Source organism: Diadema antillarum, unplaced genomic scaffold (genome assembly GCF_040938485.1).
Source record: "Diadema antillarum isolate AM-2024a unplaced genomic scaffold, OU_Dant_1.0 seq00001411_RagTag, whole genome shotgun sequence".
Classification (NCBI taxonomy): Eukaryota; Metazoa; Echinodermata; class Echinoidea; order Diadematoida; family Diadematidae; genus Diadema; species Diadema antillarum.
The window spans coordinates 1,181,978-1,203,075 of NW_027272165.1; the positions used below are offsets into that span (position 1 = coordinate 1,181,978).

At 38.7% G+C, this 21,098-nt stretch overlaps 1 protein-coding gene across 1 annotated transcript in view; it reads right to left on the reverse strand.

Moving 5' to 3' along the window:
* LOC139709180 (AP-4 complex subunit beta-1-like) overlaps positions 1-21,098 on the reverse strand; it is a 30,375-nt gene that overhangs the window by 1,253 nt on the left and 8,024 nt on the right. Inside the window, exons 2-17 of the mRNA XM_071621134.1 lie at positions 17,307-17,372; positions 16,335-16,458; positions 15,625-15,797; positions 14,972-15,102; positions 13,876-14,014; positions 13,107-13,200; positions 11,891-12,014; positions 11,198-11,324; positions 10,359-10,454; positions 9,138-9,307; positions 8,324-8,457; positions 7,632-7,797; positions 5,085-5,158; positions 3,991-4,102; positions 3,012-3,505; positions 2,805-2,941 (exon numbers count right to left, since the gene is read on the reverse strand). Coding sequence (XP_071477235.1) covers positions 2,805-2,941; positions 3,012-3,505; positions 3,991-4,102; positions 5,085-5,158; positions 7,632-7,797; positions 8,324-8,457; positions 9,138-9,307; positions 10,359-10,454; positions 11,198-11,324; positions 11,891-12,014; positions 13,107-13,200; positions 13,876-14,014; positions 14,972-15,102; positions 15,625-15,797; positions 16,335-16,458; positions 17,307-17,356 — 2,345 coding nt within the window. The 5' untranslated portion in view covers positions 17,357-17,372. The remainder of the gene's footprint in view (positions 1-2,804; positions 2,942-3,011; positions 3,506-3,990; positions 4,103-5,084; positions 5,159-7,631; positions 7,798-8,323; positions 8,458-9,137; positions 9,308-10,358; positions 10,455-11,197; positions 11,325-11,890; positions 12,015-13,106; positions 13,201-13,875; positions 14,015-14,971; positions 15,103-15,624; positions 15,798-16,334; positions 16,459-17,306; positions 17,373-21,098) is intronic.

Below are 21,098 nucleotides of genomic sequence, written 5' to 3' on the forward strand. Positions count from 1 at the left end.
TTGGACCGGGGATTTGGGAGGCGGAAAAAAAAAATGCGTGTATACTGTATGCATGCACATACATTTCACTCAAAGTGTGCACCAGATCGTTGAATTTCAATTCAAAATATGCAAAATCTCTCGTGCTTGGGAGGGGGTATCCCCCTCCCAAACCCTCCCCCTCTGTGCCTCTTTCCCTAGCTAAGTACACTTTTTAGATTTACAAAAAATTCTGAATAATTCTGAGTGCACAAGACGTATCACTTATATTCCGAAAACTGAAGGTTCCCTCATGTATAAGGGGAATTTCCCCTTTTAATCGACCCTTTCCTCCCTCAGCCCCCCCCCCCCCCATCAAGTTTTTTTTTTTTTTTTTTTTTTTTTTTTTTTTTTTTTTTTGGTGATTTCCCAAATGTTGATTCCATCAAATATGCGTATACGAGATATCTCAATTTCAACCTTAAAAAGATAAAAGCTCCATGGGAAGGGAAGGGTGGAGATAACACTCGCCCATGCCTTCTCCCTGCTCGCCCCCCGCCATGCAAAGAAGTAGACTGTGGCTATACCCAGATCGCTTTATTTCAATTCTAAAAAACGCAAAAGCTCCGCGAGCGGGAGGGGAAATCCCCCTTCCCCTAAGCTCTACCTCACTAGACTTTATACATACGCACAGATGGTGCACATTCGGAATAAGAGCTAAATTCCGTGATTTTAACACTTCGATGAAAAAGTATCGCACCAAAAAATTTGCACCAGATCGCGGAATTTCAGGTCTGAAAACGCAAAATCACCTTCGTGTGGGAGGGGATATGCCCCTATCTACACCCTCGTGTGCATGCTTTTTCTGTTTGATTGCTGAACAGACAGCGTTCATGATATTCAGTGTAAGAATTAATACAAGAAAGACTAGTGTATTCATATTATACCATTTCATAGGCAAATTGTTCAATAATAATCTACACTAAAATATACTGCAACCTTAAACAAGTGGGACTGTTTCAACTCGTTAAAACACGCAAAAACATGCATCAAATTGCACCATTTGCAACATCAAATGCAAAAAGTCTCACCGTGGGAGGGGGACACCCCCTCCCACACCCTCCCCTACCCCCTCGCTCGCTCCGCTCGCTCGGGTTTAGTCGTGTTCATGATATTCAGTGAAAAGAATTAATACAAGAAGTGTATCTAAATTATACCATTTTATAGGCAAATTGTTCAATAATAATTTACACTAAAATATACTGCAACCTTAAACAAGTGGGACTGTTTCAACTCGTTAAAACACGCAAAAACATGCATCAAATTGCACCATTTGCAACATCAAACTGCAAAAAGTTCTTACCGTGGGAGGGGGGACACCCCCTCCACACTCCTCCCCTCCCCCTCGCTCGCTCTGCTCGCTCGGGTTCAGTCGCGTTCATGATATTCAGTGAACAGAATTAATGCAAGAAGTGTATTTAAATTATACCATTTTATAGGCAAATTGTTCAATAATAATCTACACTAAAATATACTGCTACCTTAAACAAGTGGGACTGTTTCACGTCGATAAAACGCGCAAAAACATGCATCAAATTGCACCTTTTGCAACATCAAAATGCAAAAAGTTCTTACTGTGGGAGGGGGGACACCCCCCTCCCACACCCCCCCCCCCCCCCCTCGCTCGCTCCGCTCACTCGGGTTCAGTCGCGTTCATAAAAATTCAGTGAAAAGAATTGATACAAGAAGTGAATCTAAATTATACCATTTTATAGGCAAATTGTTCAATAATAATCTACATCAAAATAAACTGCTACCATAAACAAGTGGGACTGTTTCACGTCGATAAAACGCGCAAAAACCATGCATCAAATTGCACCATTTGCAACATCAAAATGCAAAAAGTTCTTACTGTGGGAGGGGGACACCCCCCTCCCACACCCTCCCCTACCCCCTTGCTCGCTCCGCTCGCTCGGGTTCAGTTGCGTTCATGATATTCAGTGAAAAGAATTAATACAAGAAGTGAATCTAAAATATATACCATTTTATAGGCAAATTGTTCAATGATAATCTACATCAAAATGAACTGCCACTATAAACAAGTGGGACTGTTTCACGTCGATAAAACGCGCAAAAAACCTGCATCAAATTGCACCATTTACAACATCCAAAATGCAAAAAAGTTCTTACCGTGGGAGGGGGGACACCCCCCTCCCACACCCTCCCCCCCTCGCTCGCTCCGCTCGCTCGGGCTCGGTCGCTTCGCTCCCTCACAGACTAACCGCCCCCCCCTAAGATGAAATCCTGGCTACGCCGTTGGATGATGATGATGAAGATCCTTATATTGATGGCACTGATAATGATGATCATGGATACCAATGACAAGAATTTCTATGCTTCAGCCTCTATTTGCAAGGTATTGTCAGCATCTCATAAACAGAATGGGTTATGGGCACCTCTATAAAAGTTCATCGAACTCACTTCTTTCTACAGCATTTCCTCGTTATAGTGCACAGTAATGAGCAAATCCAAGCACTTTTATTTGTATACTGGACAAGACAAGACTTAGTAACCTGCTTGAGATTGATTAATATGGAGAAATATGGACACATTTGTTCAAACCATTAAATGATTCTTGCATCAAGTTCTTTTTGTTGCATCTGATTGACGAATTTCATAAAATCTACTTCAAGGAAAGGCAATTTGTCAATCAGTTACAATAACAACACATTTCCTGTGGAAGTCTTTGCTACATGAAGTGAGAAAAAAAATCCAAGAAAAACTGCCTCAGACTGAAAGGGGCAAGTTTACATCACACATGGAAGCATACTTCCTGCACAATATACCTGGTTGTCCATGACATCCACTTCTCCTCAAAGGCCTGAGCAGAAAGGGGAGAAGTCCTCATCAAGCACTGCTTCCTTGGTCTGCTTTGGAAGAGGATCAATAGACACACCCTGAAGACCAGCCATCCCGGGAGCAGCTACCTCTTCCATCAAGCTTTGACCATCGTCTGGGGCAAGGGAGACAGGAGCAGAAGTGGAGCTGGATACGAAGGGTGGAAATGAGGTCGGAGGAGCGACATCAGAATCGCCTTTATCCGTCTGGGATGCGGATGCGGAACCAGATGTGATTGATTCTGTCCCAGATTTGCCATTTGGTGTCTTGCCTTCATCCAGCAGGGTTAACTCAGCTTTGACGGAATTCTCTTTTCCCGCTGAGGCTGTTCCTGGATTCACAGGTGGTACAACATCTTTTCCTTCTGAGTCTTTCTGGAGAACATTCTCGACCGGTCCAATAACACTCTCATTAACACCAGCATTATGTGCACCTTCTCCTCCCCTCAGATCTACTCCTAGCAGTTCCTGCATGTGACCTCCAAACGGTCCTTTGTGACCTCCAACCTCCTCGGTGTCCAGATCAACCAATGTTCCCTCCACGGTAGCCTGCCTATCGTGAGGTGTAGCACCTTGGTGAGATGGAGCATCATACTTCGACTTTAAAGATGACTCATCAGGGAGTTCATTATCTTCAGCAGTCGTAGAGCCTGGCAAGTGGTATGATGTGAGAAAACAATTGCTTTCAAAGACTACACTGGCAGTGGCAATTGTTTTCAGAGAGAAGTAGGCTACATGTCAGAGCTCATACATTCAAATTGACTTGTTTCAAAAGTATCTGTACAACTTCAAGCTATTACAAGACACCACTGTATAGCAAAACAGAGATATGACTCCTTTTTAAAGATAATTTGACATGGATTTTCAGTACAAAGGGCAATAATTCATTAACTCCTACCGTGGGTGGATTGATGTAAAGCATTGGTCATATCTACACTATCTTTGGCTTCTTGAAGTCTATTGCGATGTTGATCCCTCCTATTCACTACAGAAATCAAGCACATGCCCATGCCAGGGCCACAATATGCTGTTCAGTAGCCGCATGGTGCGATGGATCAGATATTTTCAGGAAATTGGAATGGTTGTAGGTAAATGAATTAGCATTCCTACTGAATTTGATTTTACGTCCACTCACCAAGTAGCATTCCAAACGTGTTAAAGAGTTGAATGTCTTGCAGTCTGTCACCCTGCTGTCGTCTTTCAGGTGGTGGCCGCAGGCTCTGGGAAGAACATATCACTGCCCTGGCCTGAAACAAGAACAACAACAAAAAAATGGCATCAATTTACAAGCAAAGATTTACAAATACAATGTATATGCATATGAGTGAATTGGTTCTATAATGCCCTATGTCTTGATTTGGGGGCTAATTTTTACATAGATTTAATGATTACATAATGGATATTGTCATATATACACATACACATTCAACACACTAAAATACAAACACAGCAACTCTGGTGAACATACATGCACTCAAGAGCTCCTGCTTGTGCTGAAGAATCTAGGAGATTATCATTAGATTTAGATTTTTATATTCTTCATGTACAGACATTTAAATGGATTCTTCTAATTTGCACTGCTCAATTCACTGCATGTAAAGGACCATTTACAATATTAAGGTACAAATGATAGAGATATACAATGTAGGCAGCCACAACTATTCAAAGCAGCCTCCTATCTAGAGAAGCCACCTGTCCACCGCAACCACCTGCTTTATGAGACCAATATGAACTACCCTGGAAAGAAATTGCCTCCTCAAGGCTTGGCACACAGGGGCTACCTGTCTCCAACAGCAAGAAGCTATTCGATTTGATTCTCCATGGGTAATACTTCACTGTGGCCACACATTTCATGTTGAACCCTATTTGTTGGCATATCATCTATTTTCTCTTCTTTCTTCCACAGTTTGGCATCTCGCTTATCAGCCATTTGGGCCTGGGCAAATAGGTAACTCTGTGTGACGGAAACTATACATGATATCCCATTTTTTTTTCTTTTTGGGGGGCAATTTTTCATTGCTGAGAAACAGCAACTAGTGACATCTTTTGACCTTGTGCATGTATATTTGCTAGGGAGACATGCAGATATTTTGTAAGGAATTAATATTGGCCATCACCTGTTTAGAGGGTCACATGTCTATACATGCCATGTTTTATGTCTGACTTGAATGATTACTATAAACAACTTTGGCTGTACAAGTAGTTTGCATTGCCATAAATTGTTGTCACCTTTTTAACATCAGTGTTCAGCATCTTGTAATATTGGAGGGCTTTCTCACGGAGGATGACATCTTTCTCTGTCTCTGGAATCAAAATGAAGTAGAAAAACAGCAAAACGAGGATTATCATTACAAATCAACTATTACTGTCTCACCAGGAAGACATGTACATGCTTATTTTCTTTTTTACCTAAGACAACTGGTAACATACACAGACATAAGTAAGAATGTCAAGTTGAAATAGGGCACTCCTGTTACAAATAACATGGTTACAATGAAATTTCCTTACGACAAAGTAAAAATTCAGGTCCTGAAATTACTATTAATGAAGTGTATGGTAGAATATTCTCTTCAGCTTTAGAGAAATTTTAATCTAATGAAAGGACATTGCTGGTCCTGAGGTCTTCATTGTAATAGTACTTGCCTGTATATTATGAGTTGATGCTGTCAATCATATGTGAGACAATCCAATATGCTGTTCTCAAGGTGAGAATTAAGGTGCACCAAGCTTAGTGTTGACTGAGGGAAGCTTAACCCTAACCAGGCCGTGCCTTTTGGGCTGTTCTGTGGCCGGGGTAGGGTTGAATCAACCCACCCCCGAGATCTCGGCCATCAATTGTGCAATCGCCGTGAAAATTGGCACAAGCATTACCTGTGGCATAATCTACCATACTATACAGAAAGAAATTGAAATTTTGATTATATTGATTAATTATGCTAATATATGCATAAAATGATACATTTTGCTCTAAATCAGAAAATAAAGCTCCTAGAATCCTATCCTAGTTTTTGGTGATAACATTCTTTTAAGCATTCTTAATAATGTGCTTGAAAAAAAAATCCTTTTGTTTTATCTTTTTTTTTTTTGGCAAAATTTATGACAGAACCTATTTCAAGCATGATTATGCTAAAATTAATTGATTTCAGCCTATGAAAGTGAATATAATCATATCTTAATGAACAAGGAAAAGTAGAAATTACGCGGTGCGTAATATATGTCCCCGCCGGAAGTAGCATTTTGTAGCAAAATGTGCAATATAGGTAAAAAATTAAGGTCAAAGGTCAAAGAAGTCAAAGGTCAAAATTCTGTGTAAAAGTTTTGAAGCCCTCACCTAGTGCCATCACATAAAGCAAACGGAATCAAAATCGGGTTAGAAATGGCGAAGGAGTAGCATTTTATAGCCAATGTACAATACAGGTCAAAAATCAAGGTCAAAGGTCAAAGAAGGCAAAGGTCAAAATTCTGTGTAAAGTTTTGAAGCCCTCACCTAGTGCCATCACATAAAGCAAACGGAATCGAAATCGGGTTAGAAATGGCGAAGGAGTAGCATTTTGTAGCCAATGTACAATACAGGTCAAAAATCAAGGTCAAAGGTCAAAGAAGGCAAAGGTCAAAATTCTGTGCTGAAGTTTTGAAGCCCTCACCTAGTGCCATCACATAAAGCAAACGGAATCGAAATCGGGTTAGAAATGGCGAAGGAGTAGCATTTTGTAGCCAATGTACAATACAGGTCAAAAATCAAGGTCAAAGGTCAAAGAAGGCAAAGGTCAAAATTCTGTGTAAAGTTTTGAAGCCCTCACCTAGTGCCATCACATAAAGCAAACGGAATCGAAATCGGGTTAGAAATGGCGAAGGAGTAGCATTTTGTAGCAAAATGTACAATACAGGTCAAAAATCAAGGTCAAAGGTCAAAGAAGGCAAAGGTCAAAATTCTGTGTAGAAGTTTTGAAGCCCTCACCAGTGCCATCACATAAAGCAAACAGAATCGAAATCGGGTCAGAAATGGCGAAGGAGTAGCATTTTGTAGCAAAATGTACAATATAGGTCAAAAATCAAGGTCAAAGGTCAAAGAAGTCAAAGGTCAAAATTCTGTGTAGAAGTTTTGAAGCCCTCACCTAGTGCCATCATATAAAGCAAACGGAATCGAAATCAGGTTAGAAATGGCGAAGGAGTAGCATTTTGTAGCAAAATGTACAATATAGGTCAAAGGTCAAGGTCAAAGGTCACGACTGAAATTCTGTGTAGAAGTTTTAAAGCTCCCATGTAGTGCTATCATATAAAGCAAACAGAATCAAAATTGGCTCATAAATGACAGAGAAGTAGCAAATTGAAGATTTTGATCACACACGGACGCACACACGGACACACGGACGGACACACGGACGGACGCACGGACGGACGGACGGACACACACGCGTACGGAGCCCGTTTCATAGTCCCCTGCTCGAACTCGTTCGGCGGGGACAATAAGGTGAGAAAACTCCATTTGCATAGATTTTGTACACAAAATCACATTTTTGAGCCATTTTCGGTCTGACAGGCATGTATAATAGGTCATGCAGCGTTGTAACGGTATGTGTGATTTTTGCAAAAAATGGTGTCAAAAGATGTGCAAGACTTTAAAGTAAAAAGTCAATGAACGGAGTGGTCAAAAAATTTTACGCGGCGGAATAGACGTGAAAAATGTCAAAGGAGGGGGGGGGGGTTGATTCACCCCCCCCCCCCCCCAAGCCTTTTTAGGGTTATGGTTCAAAGCCACTTCACCCCAACCTTTACCTGCACAGTGTTGAAGAATGGTCGCCAAGCAGTCTTGACACTCTGCGGGTCGGGTGAAGAAAAGCTTGGTGACGGCCGTCAGAAGGCGACCTTTGACCTCTGTGCTAGTCTCCTCCATGATGTTGTCTATTGCGCTTTCCAGGAGGTACGGGGCATCTGGTAGCCTCTGATGGGAAGACAATCATAAAACAATATAATACAACTTCAGGATTTATTGATCAGAGTTTTCCCATATCGTCATTTGCATTTGCACGCTTCAGGCACCTTTAATCATTCATTAAGAACCTGGTGATAATTGAAAAACAAAAATCTTTTCAGGTCATCGCATACAAACATTTTCAAGCACTGGTGTTTCAATGCACCAGTGAAGCTTATCCAATCACCTGTACACTGACCCCATCACCTTGCTTCTTACCTGTATTACATTCAAATTCGAGAATAACTTTTGGCAAGTATAACCCATAACAAAACAAAGAAAAAAAACCGATGATCATCCTACACACATTGTAGCATGTAGCAGCTGCAATGAAGCATAAATCTCTACACTTTCTTCTAATAAACATCAAACAATCAAGTAGTTAAATTGATGTGGACAGTGATTAAGATCTTATCTCTTCGCATAAGGATAACATGACATGAACAAGTAAGGCTAGATATACACTGTAGTCTCCAGCTCAGCACATTGCACTGACCTGCCCATGATGTCCAATCAGCCATATCATAGCACACCTGCTCTCTGCATCTTCCAGTTGCGTCCAACAGGCTGGAATTGAGTCTAGGACCTGGTCCACATAGTCTTGATACTTGCCTTCAAATGACAGCAGGTCTGGTAACAAACATCAATGAAGAATAATAGATGGACTTACTGTCATTCCATATAATATTCTGTCACTGAAAAAGGTCATCTAGGAGGAAAAAGGGCAGAGATTCAACTATCTGGAAGAGTTTCATTAATATATACAATTTGCAGAAATCAAATGAAAATTGTGTTGTTTCTACAGTAGTTACAGCAAGAAGCTCAACAGTATGCAATGAGGGGATGAATTCATAAGATAAATTTCACCTTCTTTGATTCTGGTTCACATTAGTTACACTACAGACACTGTCATGCATTCTGGTTGACTTGTGGAACTGAGCATAGACTTATGTACACAGTGCATACCAAACTAATGAGAATATTCACACGATTACTGTTAACAAAAAAGTGCACTCCTGTTACAACAAACAGATATAACAACATTTCATTACAACAGAGTAAAATTTCAGGTCCCCAATCATTATCAAATGTATCTTTATATACTTATTTGTTCTGTTAAAAACAAAATTTGATATAAGGACAGAAAACTGTCAGTCCCAAGGACTTTGCCAAAATGGGAATCGCCGATAGGCCATATCTTGTTCCAATGCCTGAAGGATGCAGCGTTCATATCCATTAATACATCCTGACATTTGCCTACTGTACATGTTTCCAATGATTCTGACATTGTCAACAGCCAGATTTAATACCTTGCATTTCAACCAGAACAGCTGATGACACATGGTCTATCCTGAGCTGTAGGAGGTTGAGCAGAGCGTCCATGCAGGGGGCGACAAACGCAGGATTACGATGGGATATGTTACCCAGAGCTCTCACTGCATGCTGCCCAAATCTTGTTGACACATCAAGGCAATTCACACTGTAATATGACCAAACACAATACAAGACACAGCCAAAATATATACAGATTATTCAACTGGAAGAGATGATTGACATTTTGACAACTGTACATGTACATGCATGTGTGTGTAGAGCCTAATGTACAATAGCTATGGTGGAGCAGCAAAATATCAGTATCAAATTACATTTACAAATCATTCTACAAATCATTCATCTATCTCCTCTTATATGTAATTATTCAATTACACTGTACTTGACATTCTTATTCGGTCAATTCTTGCCATCTGTGAAATTAATGTGGATGAAATAATTTCAGGCAATCTGCAGACAAAGGTATTTCCAAGTTTAGAGAGATAAAAAAAAAGTTCACTATTGATTTATATTGATTTACTTTTCACCTTTCATCTCTGCTGAGCAGACATCAATGTTTGTGTGTTTTTATTTCCGAAACACTAAAATCATATACAAGATAAACAGTGTCGAACATGACATAACTGAAACATGAATCAAGATTGAAGTATCAAAATACCATGAAAACAAGTTGACATGTGACAATGATGATAACATGTAACGGTGGATAGCCCATTTCAAATCTATCAACATGATAGATCTGTTCTTCCATGGGGTCCAAGATTTATAAACCTATACATGTCTTTAATTCATACCAATGAAAGAGAGATATGAAAGATCACACAATCTCGATCTCATCCCCAAAAAAGATTCTGGAACAGTGTGGGGCCATCTGTGATGCCATAAATGCACTGAAAAAAATGTAAACGATTATCCTGCATGGATGCCATTGTCTAAAAACTATAATCAGATTCCTACCAGACACTATTTTAGACAATTGTTTGACATCTTATCAAGCCCAACTTTTATTCAGGTATCCCTTCTGTACAAAGCTTCTCTCTGCTTGCTATGAAAACTGCTTTATCTCGGAGAAGAATTTACTTTGCCCAAAGCATTATATCACAACTGATTTATCATTCTAGGGAAACACATGGATCTCTTTTTGAGGAATGGCACTTTACAGTGCACTGAGTAAAGTTCTACTGCCAAAGTTTACTTACCTCAACTCCCCAACAATATCTGCAACATTGTTCTCTGTGGTGAGTTCCACCAGAAGGTCGATTCTCTTACATCTCAAGTACAGAGGCTCATTGTATCTGGCACACACAAGGTGGGAGAACAGAATGTACATACTCATTTCAATCAAAACCAAACAAATTTAAGTTGTGTTTCAATTACTGAACTTGGTTTGTGAAACAAAAACTGCCATTTGCTGTACTTTTACAGTGAATCGAAAGGAAATGGACTGCAAAGTCATTAACTTGATAGTGAGGCACATCCCATTCTCTTTTCCCTTTTTGAGCAGTATGTAGACTAGAAAGGTATCACATAAACATAAGAATTCATTGATGAGAAACCTTCACTAAAACCTTTCATAAAAACATTTTCAGAGAAACAAAAAGATTTTTACACTTTTGCTAATCATGGGTCAATTACACCCTTTTTTCCTGCATATGGCAAGGTGATGTGAAAATAACAAAATAACAAATAGAAAACTTGTGTGTATTCCATGTTCATGCCAGCTAATCATAAGTAACACATGAGATAGACAGCAGAATTCAAAAAGTATGTAACTAATGAACTAACAGCTTTTGATGGGATGTTTAGAGGAAACAAGACTATTGTTATATCAGTGAAACAGGACATCTTGTACAACAGTCAAATGTAATTCCTTCAGAGCATACCTATATTTTTAATTGACTTTGTGTTTCTACAAACCAAGCAGCATGGAACATACTTGCAGCATAGGGGGCATAACAGCCACCATCTGACCTGACATTATATCCAAAGAGAGACTGCATGATAAGGAGCCCATGACAACACCCTTAGGGGAACTCACTTGCAAAAGAACTTCTTGAAGTGTTTGCTCAGCCCCAGGGAGACCCTGGCAAGGAGGCCTTCGAGATGACAGAGGGCAGCATACACGACGGCAGGCTGAGTGCTGGTCAGGTGACTTAGTAAGACTCCTGTATGTATGTATGTATGGATCAAAGATTCCTGTTATGTAGAGTCTTTAGCATGTGTAAACCATAGTGTGCTAGCTTGGCTGGAGTGTTCCTCAGACAGTTGAGTGCATGCACTATTGTGGTTTCAGATTTGAGTCTAGCAACAGGGGTGAAGATGTGTCACAAAGTGCTTTGGGTACCACAATAACATGGTGGGAAATTAAAGCACTCAGACAAAAATAAACAAACAAACAAACAAACAAGAACAAAAATACAAAAGAAAAGTTTATGTCATTGTCATTATTGTTATTACGGTTATTTGTTGATTATGATTATGTTAAGTTCATCATCATTATGATCATAATCTAATAAGTTTTAGGTACAGTAACAAAAACAATATCACTATCATTACTTCAGTTTTGTTCATTATCTGTAGTTTTATCATTGACACATACATTCTCATTTTGCTTTCTTGATGGCCAGATTCACAGTTAGGAGTTTACGTTGTGGAACTTCTTATGTTTCAGTCCATTATCGAATATAGGAAGAATTCTTTCTTGGAAACTTGACAGAAAATCTTACTACACCTTTCAGTCTCCTAAGAACATCCTGGTGGACCTGAGGCAAGCCAGCTGTGAGGCGTAGCATGAGGTGAATGGCTCCTATGCTTACCCCGCTGCTTGGGTGACGTACACAGCCGTCTACAACATTCTGGGAACACAAAGTGATTTTAAAGCATGTAGATAAAAGGCAGAAGCTGTCCACGGAAAGCCTTGCCCTCTCCCCCCCCCCCCCCCCCCAAAAAAAAAAAAAACAACAACAACAACAACAACAACAACAAAACAACAAACAAACAAACAAACAAAACAACCAAAACAATAACAACAAAATCACATTATATAATTAATATGTGCACAGACTTTTTAAAGTGGACATGGCTATAGCTGTTCTACTTTTCAGAACACACAGTAGTGTACCTGACTGATATCAAGCACTGTCTTAGGCCCCTCCAAGAAAAGGACTTGAGCTGAGAATTTTTAAAATGTGTACATGGTGATAAACCATTTTACTCTACACATGTCTCTGCAACCCCCATGGTGATATAATGTTCAGACTTGACAAAATTTTCATGGAACTCATTGCATTCTTGGGAGAAATGCAGAATATATTTGGCTGTTGGCTGCCAGCTGTCTCTCACAAAATCCCCTAAGGCACACTCAAACACAATGGAATGTTTATAGCAAAAACACTATTTAAATGCATACTCATACACTGTACTTCCATGATAAAATATTCACAAAACTGCTTGCGTTTGCAAAACGCTGATTAATTAATGGGAGCAGACATTCTCACAAATGAGTTAACTTTGGTATGTGCACAATTCCTTAAGATATAATATTCTGATATTCAGTTTTAAGGAGGTGTGGCAATCAACAGAAAAATATAGTTTTATGACTTTTTCCCCTCCACTGAATGCCTCGGACAACTTTCAATGATATCAGAAATCTAAACTTAAATCACGACAGATTACCTTGAAAGCCTTGAAGGATGACCGAGGTTTTCTTCAACATTAGGTTTGCCAAATAAAGTAATAGCATATGCACAGAATGCAGATTTGTGAAGGCCTCACTGAGAATTTGGAGAAAAGGCCTTTCCTCCTTCTGCATGAATTCACTATGAAGCAAAGCACATCAGCATAAAAGTGGTTTTGAGTTTATCTTTACAACATTCTAAGTAGTTGTGGCACTGAAGAGTCAAACTTAATGTTCTGCCTTGTTTCAGTGACTGCTTGATGTAACTTACCATGATGTCAAAAATCTCTTCCTCTTTCTCCGGTTTGTATGACAGCAAGAAGTGGAGGGCTTTGATCATACCCCATTCTGACAGAGTGTGCAACCTGCAGTCAGAGGGTGTAAATAGATATTGACATTTCTTAGGAGGAATAAATAGCATGCAATTATCTTTCTTTGTATTCTGCTGAGCTAGAAGTATTCAATTTCAAAATGCTTGTGGGTAAGCAGCGACATACTTTGTATGCTTTTTGGCTTTCATCACCAAAACCAATTTTTTTTGACATATTATGAAAAAAAAAATACTGGAAAGAGATTGTCATTCACTCACACAGACAATTCTGAGATCAACTTGTACATGGCACTGATGTAAAAGAAAATGCAAATGATGGAATATTCACATGTAGTAAGATCATATTCATGAAAGTTTTGAGCTTTGTAAAGTGAATTAGACCCTGAATAGCAGGGAAAAAGTGATTGTATGGGTCTGTGATGTGTGTACGATCATATATTTCCTCTTACCCTCCCCCCCCAAAAAAAAAGACTTTATGCATACAAAACTCTTGATGACATATGCCCAATATGTTGTCTAGAGAGCATCACTTATTACCTTGTCATATTCAGCGGAGCAGAAGGACACATCGATGGTGTCATAATTATCTTGTCAAAATTTGAACTTTCCTACGCTAAATTACTTGATAACAGGGTAGAAAAAGGCATCTTTCCTAGATTTTCACGTCCAAATCCTGGTTAAGACCACAATCACAGGACAGTGAGCTGACCTGTTCAGGAGCTGATGGGCCATGTTTTGGCTGACATGAAGAGCGCCCTCTAGACTGTGAAGGACGCATAAGACGTTGAGCATGACAGTGTTGTCTCTATCAGCAACAAGCTCACACAGCTGCTCAATGATGTTCCTGTCTAAGGTGCACATACAAAATAAAAGGGCCATATCAAATAACAGGTACACAGACTGCCTCACCATTTTTGTTTTTTTTTCCTCAATTTTGTGACCAGCTTTAAAAAAATACCTACTATGTCTATGAAAATCACAAGCAGGTCAACTTAAGGCTAAAATACCTAATATTTATTTTTACGGTGATTTCAGCAAAACTAACTCTTTGTGACGTTCATTGTTGGTTAACTGCTCAAATGCACAACAATTTTCTTCTTAGGATTCTTCTGCTTCTATGCTTAGTGTTAAACTGGCCCAATTGACTATGTATTCACACTGCATGTTAGTTTCTCATAAATGATATTTGACATTGAAATAGTGCTTCATGTGCCAGTGCTTCATGTGCCAAATGACCTTTTGTTCTGATTTGGTGCTTGCATATCAAGTCATTATTAAGAGACAAAATTAATTCTATTTTCATAGGTCATCCCAACAATGTAAGAGGCAAATATATACAACAATATGTCCTACACAAAAAAAAAGGTCTAAAATTTGCTCAAAATGATCAACCACGAATTACTAGCAATTCCCGTGCAGAGTGAATAGTGGAAGACCAGTTACTTGTCTAACTTGATGAAGATTCTGAATGTGCTTCCAATCAACACAGAGATACATGCATGCAGAATATTGTATTATGGTTGAGATAGTTTCAATATGCAACATCAAATTTTGCCACAGCCATTCTTTCACATGTGTGCTACACATGTTCTTTACTGTATCTACAGTGTAGTGTATGAAAACTTTGCAATAATCTTTGAATCATAGCTTCTCAAAACAACATGCAGACTTGAGAACCAAGAAAAGGTTTGATATATTGCAATGTAACACTGAAGGAATTGTAATTACATAATGTGAATACAATGCTTAGTTAGAAAGGGAACACAAAAGATAAGTTTGCATATACATGAAATATCATGTGTTACCTTTGATGAAGGCGGGATTAAGCTTGTTGGCCTTGAGGCAGCCTAGTACAGCAATGCGGCGCACATAGGCACTCTTATCCTTCAGGCCAGCGAGTAGAGGGGGCTCAATGTACTCGAGCAGCAGGGGTAATCTTTGAGGATACATGACATATCAATTCACTTTTTCTTTACGATTAGAATTATCAAGAATTTGAATTATCATACTTCTCTGAGCTGCATACATGTTACATCAGTCTCTGAAATACAAGGCAAGTGTTGCATTTTTCAAAGATTCCCCATAACATTCGATTTAAATACCGTACTCAATTGGATACAAAATCTATAAATGTAATGAAGAAAAAAAAAATCTTGTACTGTCAAGATTTGGAGGCATTTACAATTAGTTGAAAGAGTTCTGCAATATATGCCCATTTGGAAGGGATATTACTGCTGTAATGTCATACTTTCATCAAGTTTGTGAAAAAGAAAAAGATAAGAGTAATTATTCAGAATTCTATAAAGAGCACTGTCACAACCATCATGTCACCTAAATGGAAATGTGCAGCAAGACATTTTGACCACAGGCACAAATAAACTGAATCTTATAACTAAACTTAAATCTATCTGCTGATAGTGATCATCTTTGTGCAGTGTGAACACAACATCTTCCCTACCTCAAAGAGCAGAGTGTCTTGAGAGCCATCCCCCTGACCATGGGGTTAGAATCCTGACAGTCCTTTAGCAGGCAGTTGATCACAAGCAGTGTCAGGCTGGGCTGTTCACACGCACAACAGGCCATGTACATATACACCAACTTCTTGCTGGGGAGATCCGAGGTGGCGCAAATCTGAGTCAAGAGCAACAAAGATGTCGTTCTAAACAAAGAATCATAAATCTATGAGTGGACAGATATGATCACATGGTCTCATATTCATCTTTGACAATTCCCGTCATATTCCATTATGCTTCCTCTCCATGTTGGTTTACTGTTAATGTTTATGAAGCAAGAATCTGGTAAAAAAAAATAAAATAAAGTTCTAGATATGGACAAGCTTTCGAGGGACTTCCAAAGTGGCTCCAGTTTTATTCACCTGGCATGGTGAATCTAAAGAAAAAAAAATACTTCTCAGAAAAACAAACAAAAAACAGACAAAAAACACAAAACAGCAAACTCTAGCTACAGTGATACAACTGTGAGTTGCAGACATATGTCTCATATTTGCTGGTCTGAGCTGAAAGAAATGGTTGACTTTTCTTCTTTTGTTATTTTTGTCAGCTTAAAACTGTGTGAAGAGAAAACCACACTTACTTTAAACAATACTAACAAGTTGACAAAGCAAAACAGACAAATACATTATGCGAGGCAAAGTTTTTATAAGCTGACCTTGACAAGTTCTGGGAAGAGACCTGAGAGGGTATTTCCTTGTGTCATCTGAGAGACTATCTGAGCAAGTGCTGCCCGGAGCTGAGTCGGGTCAGAGTTTGCAGCAGCGTCTGCGAGAGATACTCTGAGAAGAAGAAAGATTTGTTTGTTTGGTGGTTGTTGCTTTATCCAGCCAAATGGCAACATCACATTCTCCACACATTTGATAATAGAAATAACACTTGGTGAACCACTACCTAACTTAATTTATTATGCCAACTACAACGGTCAAACCATTGCAACAAAGAATTGCTTGTCAACACTTGCCATGTGTTGGGATATCAAAAAAAAAAAAATCTTAATTGTCAGTCCCTTTATGTTAACATGAAATTACTGGTAGATATATTGCAAGATGAACTACAGTACCCAGGATACAGATACAGTGTATCAAAATATTGCACAGTCAAGTTCAACTATGGTGTGCAAAACAAATCAAGGAAATTACAAAACAATTAAATGAACCATTTCTTACACACATTTACAGATACCTAAAGTCAAGCAAGGCATAACCTCTTGCAACAACAGGCCACTTCATTTCTTTATAATGTTCAGTTATTACCTCTAAAACACAGCAGGGGCTTTGTTCTTCTCACTTCAAGAGTGGTACATCATAATCAATGCGAAGGCTAGAATATCAAATGTAACTTTACTGTCAGTTCATTGCATTAACACATTTGAAGACTTGTAATTGATTTGAACACTGCGATTTCTCAAAAACAGTAGTTTCCTGCACCTGTCATCTCCCATGTACAATGATAATCAAACAGATTATTATCATCATCACTCGAAGTGTTACTATATGTATCATTATTATAGGAAAGGGGCAGAGGAAGATAACAACTTGGGTACAGAGCCTGTATCTTATTGTCACATGAATATTCAAAATTTATATAATAAATAGTGCACTAGTGCAGCACTGTGAAATCAACCCACCTCAACTCCCTGATGTCATCATCACCAAAGCCCTCTGATAAAAGGGCCATCTTGGCATCATGTGTGCTGAGGGTGAAAAGATTGTTAAATATTAAAATGATACAAAATATAATGACCGTGTACCAAAACTGTATAAAACAGTACAGTATTACTAAAAAAAACTGTGTGTAAAATATCAAACTTTAGTGCATTAGTGTATCTCCTGATGATCAGATGCACATTTAACACAACTTGGACCTGCTTTCTGAGTGGGAGAAGAGATGGGATATGCTCTTCCATCACGGAAATGCATCACTCTGCCAGCAACCTGCAAAAGAAAGTTACTAGATACCTGAATATCACTTACATGGACATGTGATGCAGGCCTTGAAGAGTGCTAAATACTTGGGATACTGTATGCTCAAATCCTAGCTGGACAGAGCACATTACCACCATCATATGCTCTACAGCCAATTAGACCCTCAGCTTAATTATGTGCAACCTCAAGAGCTCCTCAAGGATGATCAAGGAATCAGTGTATAAAACCCACGCCCAGCCGATTTTGGATTATGTTTGGAATAGTGCTGTTAGGGACCCCTATACACGTTTGACACGACATGCAGCTCGCTTTGTCATGAGACGTTACCGCAACGCGTACATCAAGTGTATTGTCCATGATTAAAAAACTGTGGACTAGTGTGGTGGTCATACTTAGAAGATTATCACATGAATGACTGCATGTCTTGGAATCTGGACCATTAAACAATGAAATGGACTTTAACAGAATGTCATTGAGGCCAATACCTTCAACACCTTTGTTTTAACAGCCTTGTGGATGAGATGGGAATAAGTCCAGCAAACAACATTTTATAAAATGTTTATTGGCACCTGCATCATGGTTCGACCTCTCATGCCACGGGTACGCCCGCCCAAGGTTCGACCGTGCGCAAAAATGTATCTCTTCTACTTCAATAATTATGCAAATACCCATAATAATGGTTCTCCACACACTAAACGAATGGGGGACAAAGGGCATGCATACTCAGGTTGGTCATAAAAATATTAAATATGATTAAATATGATTATGATGGTAAATATTTGGGGAATATTGTTCCCTTGACAATCTGGATCAGTACATGTATTTGAGTAGTTTCAACTGACTTTACTTCAATAATTATGCAAAATACCCATTAATACGGTTCTCCACACACTAAACGAATGCGGGACAAAGTGTCCCATACGTAACACGTTATATCTGTCTTTAATTAATACCTGTAATTAGAGCTTCTTGCCTCATGTAATGAAACTTACCTCTGATAATCTTGAGTGTTGTGACTTTCATCACAGTGAGTTACAAGTTGTAGAATGAAATACTTTCAGAGAGTTTTGAGGTTGAAAAAAATGTTCAGAAAAACAAAATTTTTCTGGTCCCATACGTAACGGCACATATTTTCTCTTCTAGAATTGTCAAGGTCATTTTTCTCCATTTTTTACATGATTATACTTCTCCTAGATATCAATCACCATGATAAAGTTCAATATGATCACAGGCCATTAACACTATTTTTCAGGTCATAAAAGTCTCTGAATGTCCCATACGTAACACACACGTTATCTTCGATTTGCCCAGATATACATGTATGATTTCATACTCAGATCTGCTGGTTCTACATGTAGCAGGCGCAGCGGTCAAATTTTGGACAGACGTTGGGTCGTTGTTGTGGTTGAATTATGGGCGGCTTGCATTAGGTTTACTCTGATTAACGTTAGAGTTAAAACTTTATTTCTTGAAATCAATATTAAAAAATTAGTAATTTCAATTAATGATTTAGAATTTCTAACATGTTATAGACTCCACCTGTTACACACACTGTCATTGCCAATTGGTTACAAATAAATTTACAACATAAAATGTTAAAGAACATGATTCAAGAATCAAATTATTTCTTCTTTTTCTGCAGTACAGTCCACCTTTGGTGTATTGTTGTTCTGTTGGCAGGCATGGTGTGGACGTGTTTATGTACAGTGCAGGTTAAAATGACTACATTTTTGACAGTGCAGCTAAAAACATCCCACTCCCTTCTGGGTCATTCCATGGGGTTGGGTCTTCTCTAGATTTTCATGTTGTGCAGGGAATAAAAGTCATATTCTGAGAAATTTATCAAATAATTGTCTGTGGTTTGCAGTTATTCTTGAAGAGAAATGTGTGAAGAATTATTTGATGGAAAAAAAACAAGCCTGTGTACAAATGTATTTTGTCTATGACTGTTTCACTAATGATGTCCCATGGTTTTTTGTGGTTTATGTTGTGACATAAATATATGCCATTTTCATGGCAATGTAAAACAGGAATATACAACCTTTCAGCATTATGCCTATCTTAATTAAGAGAGGCAAGGTGACTTCTACAAAGACTATAAGGCACATAAACATTTGTAACAAAATAAGAACACCAGAGCATCTTCAAGCAACCTCATACCTATGTTACAAACGATGTCCATGGCAATTTTTGTTGTAACATAGGTATAGCATGGTTTTACATACACTTCCAATCATAATATGATCAGAAACTTTATTTCTACAATGAGATTTATATTTCAGAAGTATTCTTATCCAAAAATTAGCCTCAAAATCCTCCAAATAAACGAGAAAATACGGAACATATCACTGTACTTCAGTGCGATGTCCGGCCTCTTCGTGTAACGTAGGTAAGGAAAGACACGTCTCGCGATAAAAAGAAGAGCTACTAACTTCAGCAATCGTATTCATGTCACTGGCAGTCCTCCCCCAATGGCAGAAAAACTACTCACAGCCAATATACACCTACCTGGACAGCGCAAGATCTGTTTTTCTGCCGTTGTCCATGTAACGTAGGTACAGGAGTTTTAATGTTTCTGATGTCAATTGGTAAGCTTTTACGCTATTTTACGAAAATAATAACATTTGTCATATTCTGTAACTCTATTAGAGGAAAAAAAACGACATCTAAACCTCTGAACTGGCCAAAAATACTGTGGACGATGATACTGTAGTCCCACATACTGAGATATTTGTTACAGGTTCATGTTCATAATTTTGATCGCCAAATTTTCCGTCCATGCCGGTCTCTGCAAAAGGAGCATATAATTCCTCTCTTAGAAAACCATACAAAAGTATATCAGTGTATCTTCACTGCAATATAAATTTGTTTTACCTCCCGATTATTGTGAATTTTTGGACCCTTTTGTTATGGTATCTACCAAGGTAGACGTGCTAGAGTTAGTATTAATCACTATATACTAGTTGGAAAATGTAGATGTCCAGACTGCATCTGAACTAGAGAAATAGAGTTTGCCTTATTTTGCTGGTGATATTGAGGGAACTAGGAGCTGTGAAATTCTTTCTCTTTAACAGCTTTACTTCGAAAATGTAACTGTTTTCCTTCCAAGATTTCATTGACCTGTTAGATGCTCTGATGAAGTTGTTAACATTTCACAAGGATTCACCATTTCCATTCCATGTTCACCCACTGTGAAGTCTCAAAGCTAAAATGCCAGTGTCCTATTCAGTTTGGGTGGGTAGTGGGTAGGAAAGGCTTCAATAAGATTATGAACCCCAATCAAAATTGGACTATTATTGCTCTCACTATCATTCAAAAAGAGGGCGACAATTTCGATGGGGGATGAATATAAAATAGGGCCTAGTATTATTTTGGGAGTCTATTAAGGACCATAACCGTAACCGTAACCCTGACCCTAGCCCTAACCTTAGCTAGGACACTGGGAGCAGCGACCTGCCCTTCCTAGCTTACATCAAAACAAGTTTTTAGCATAG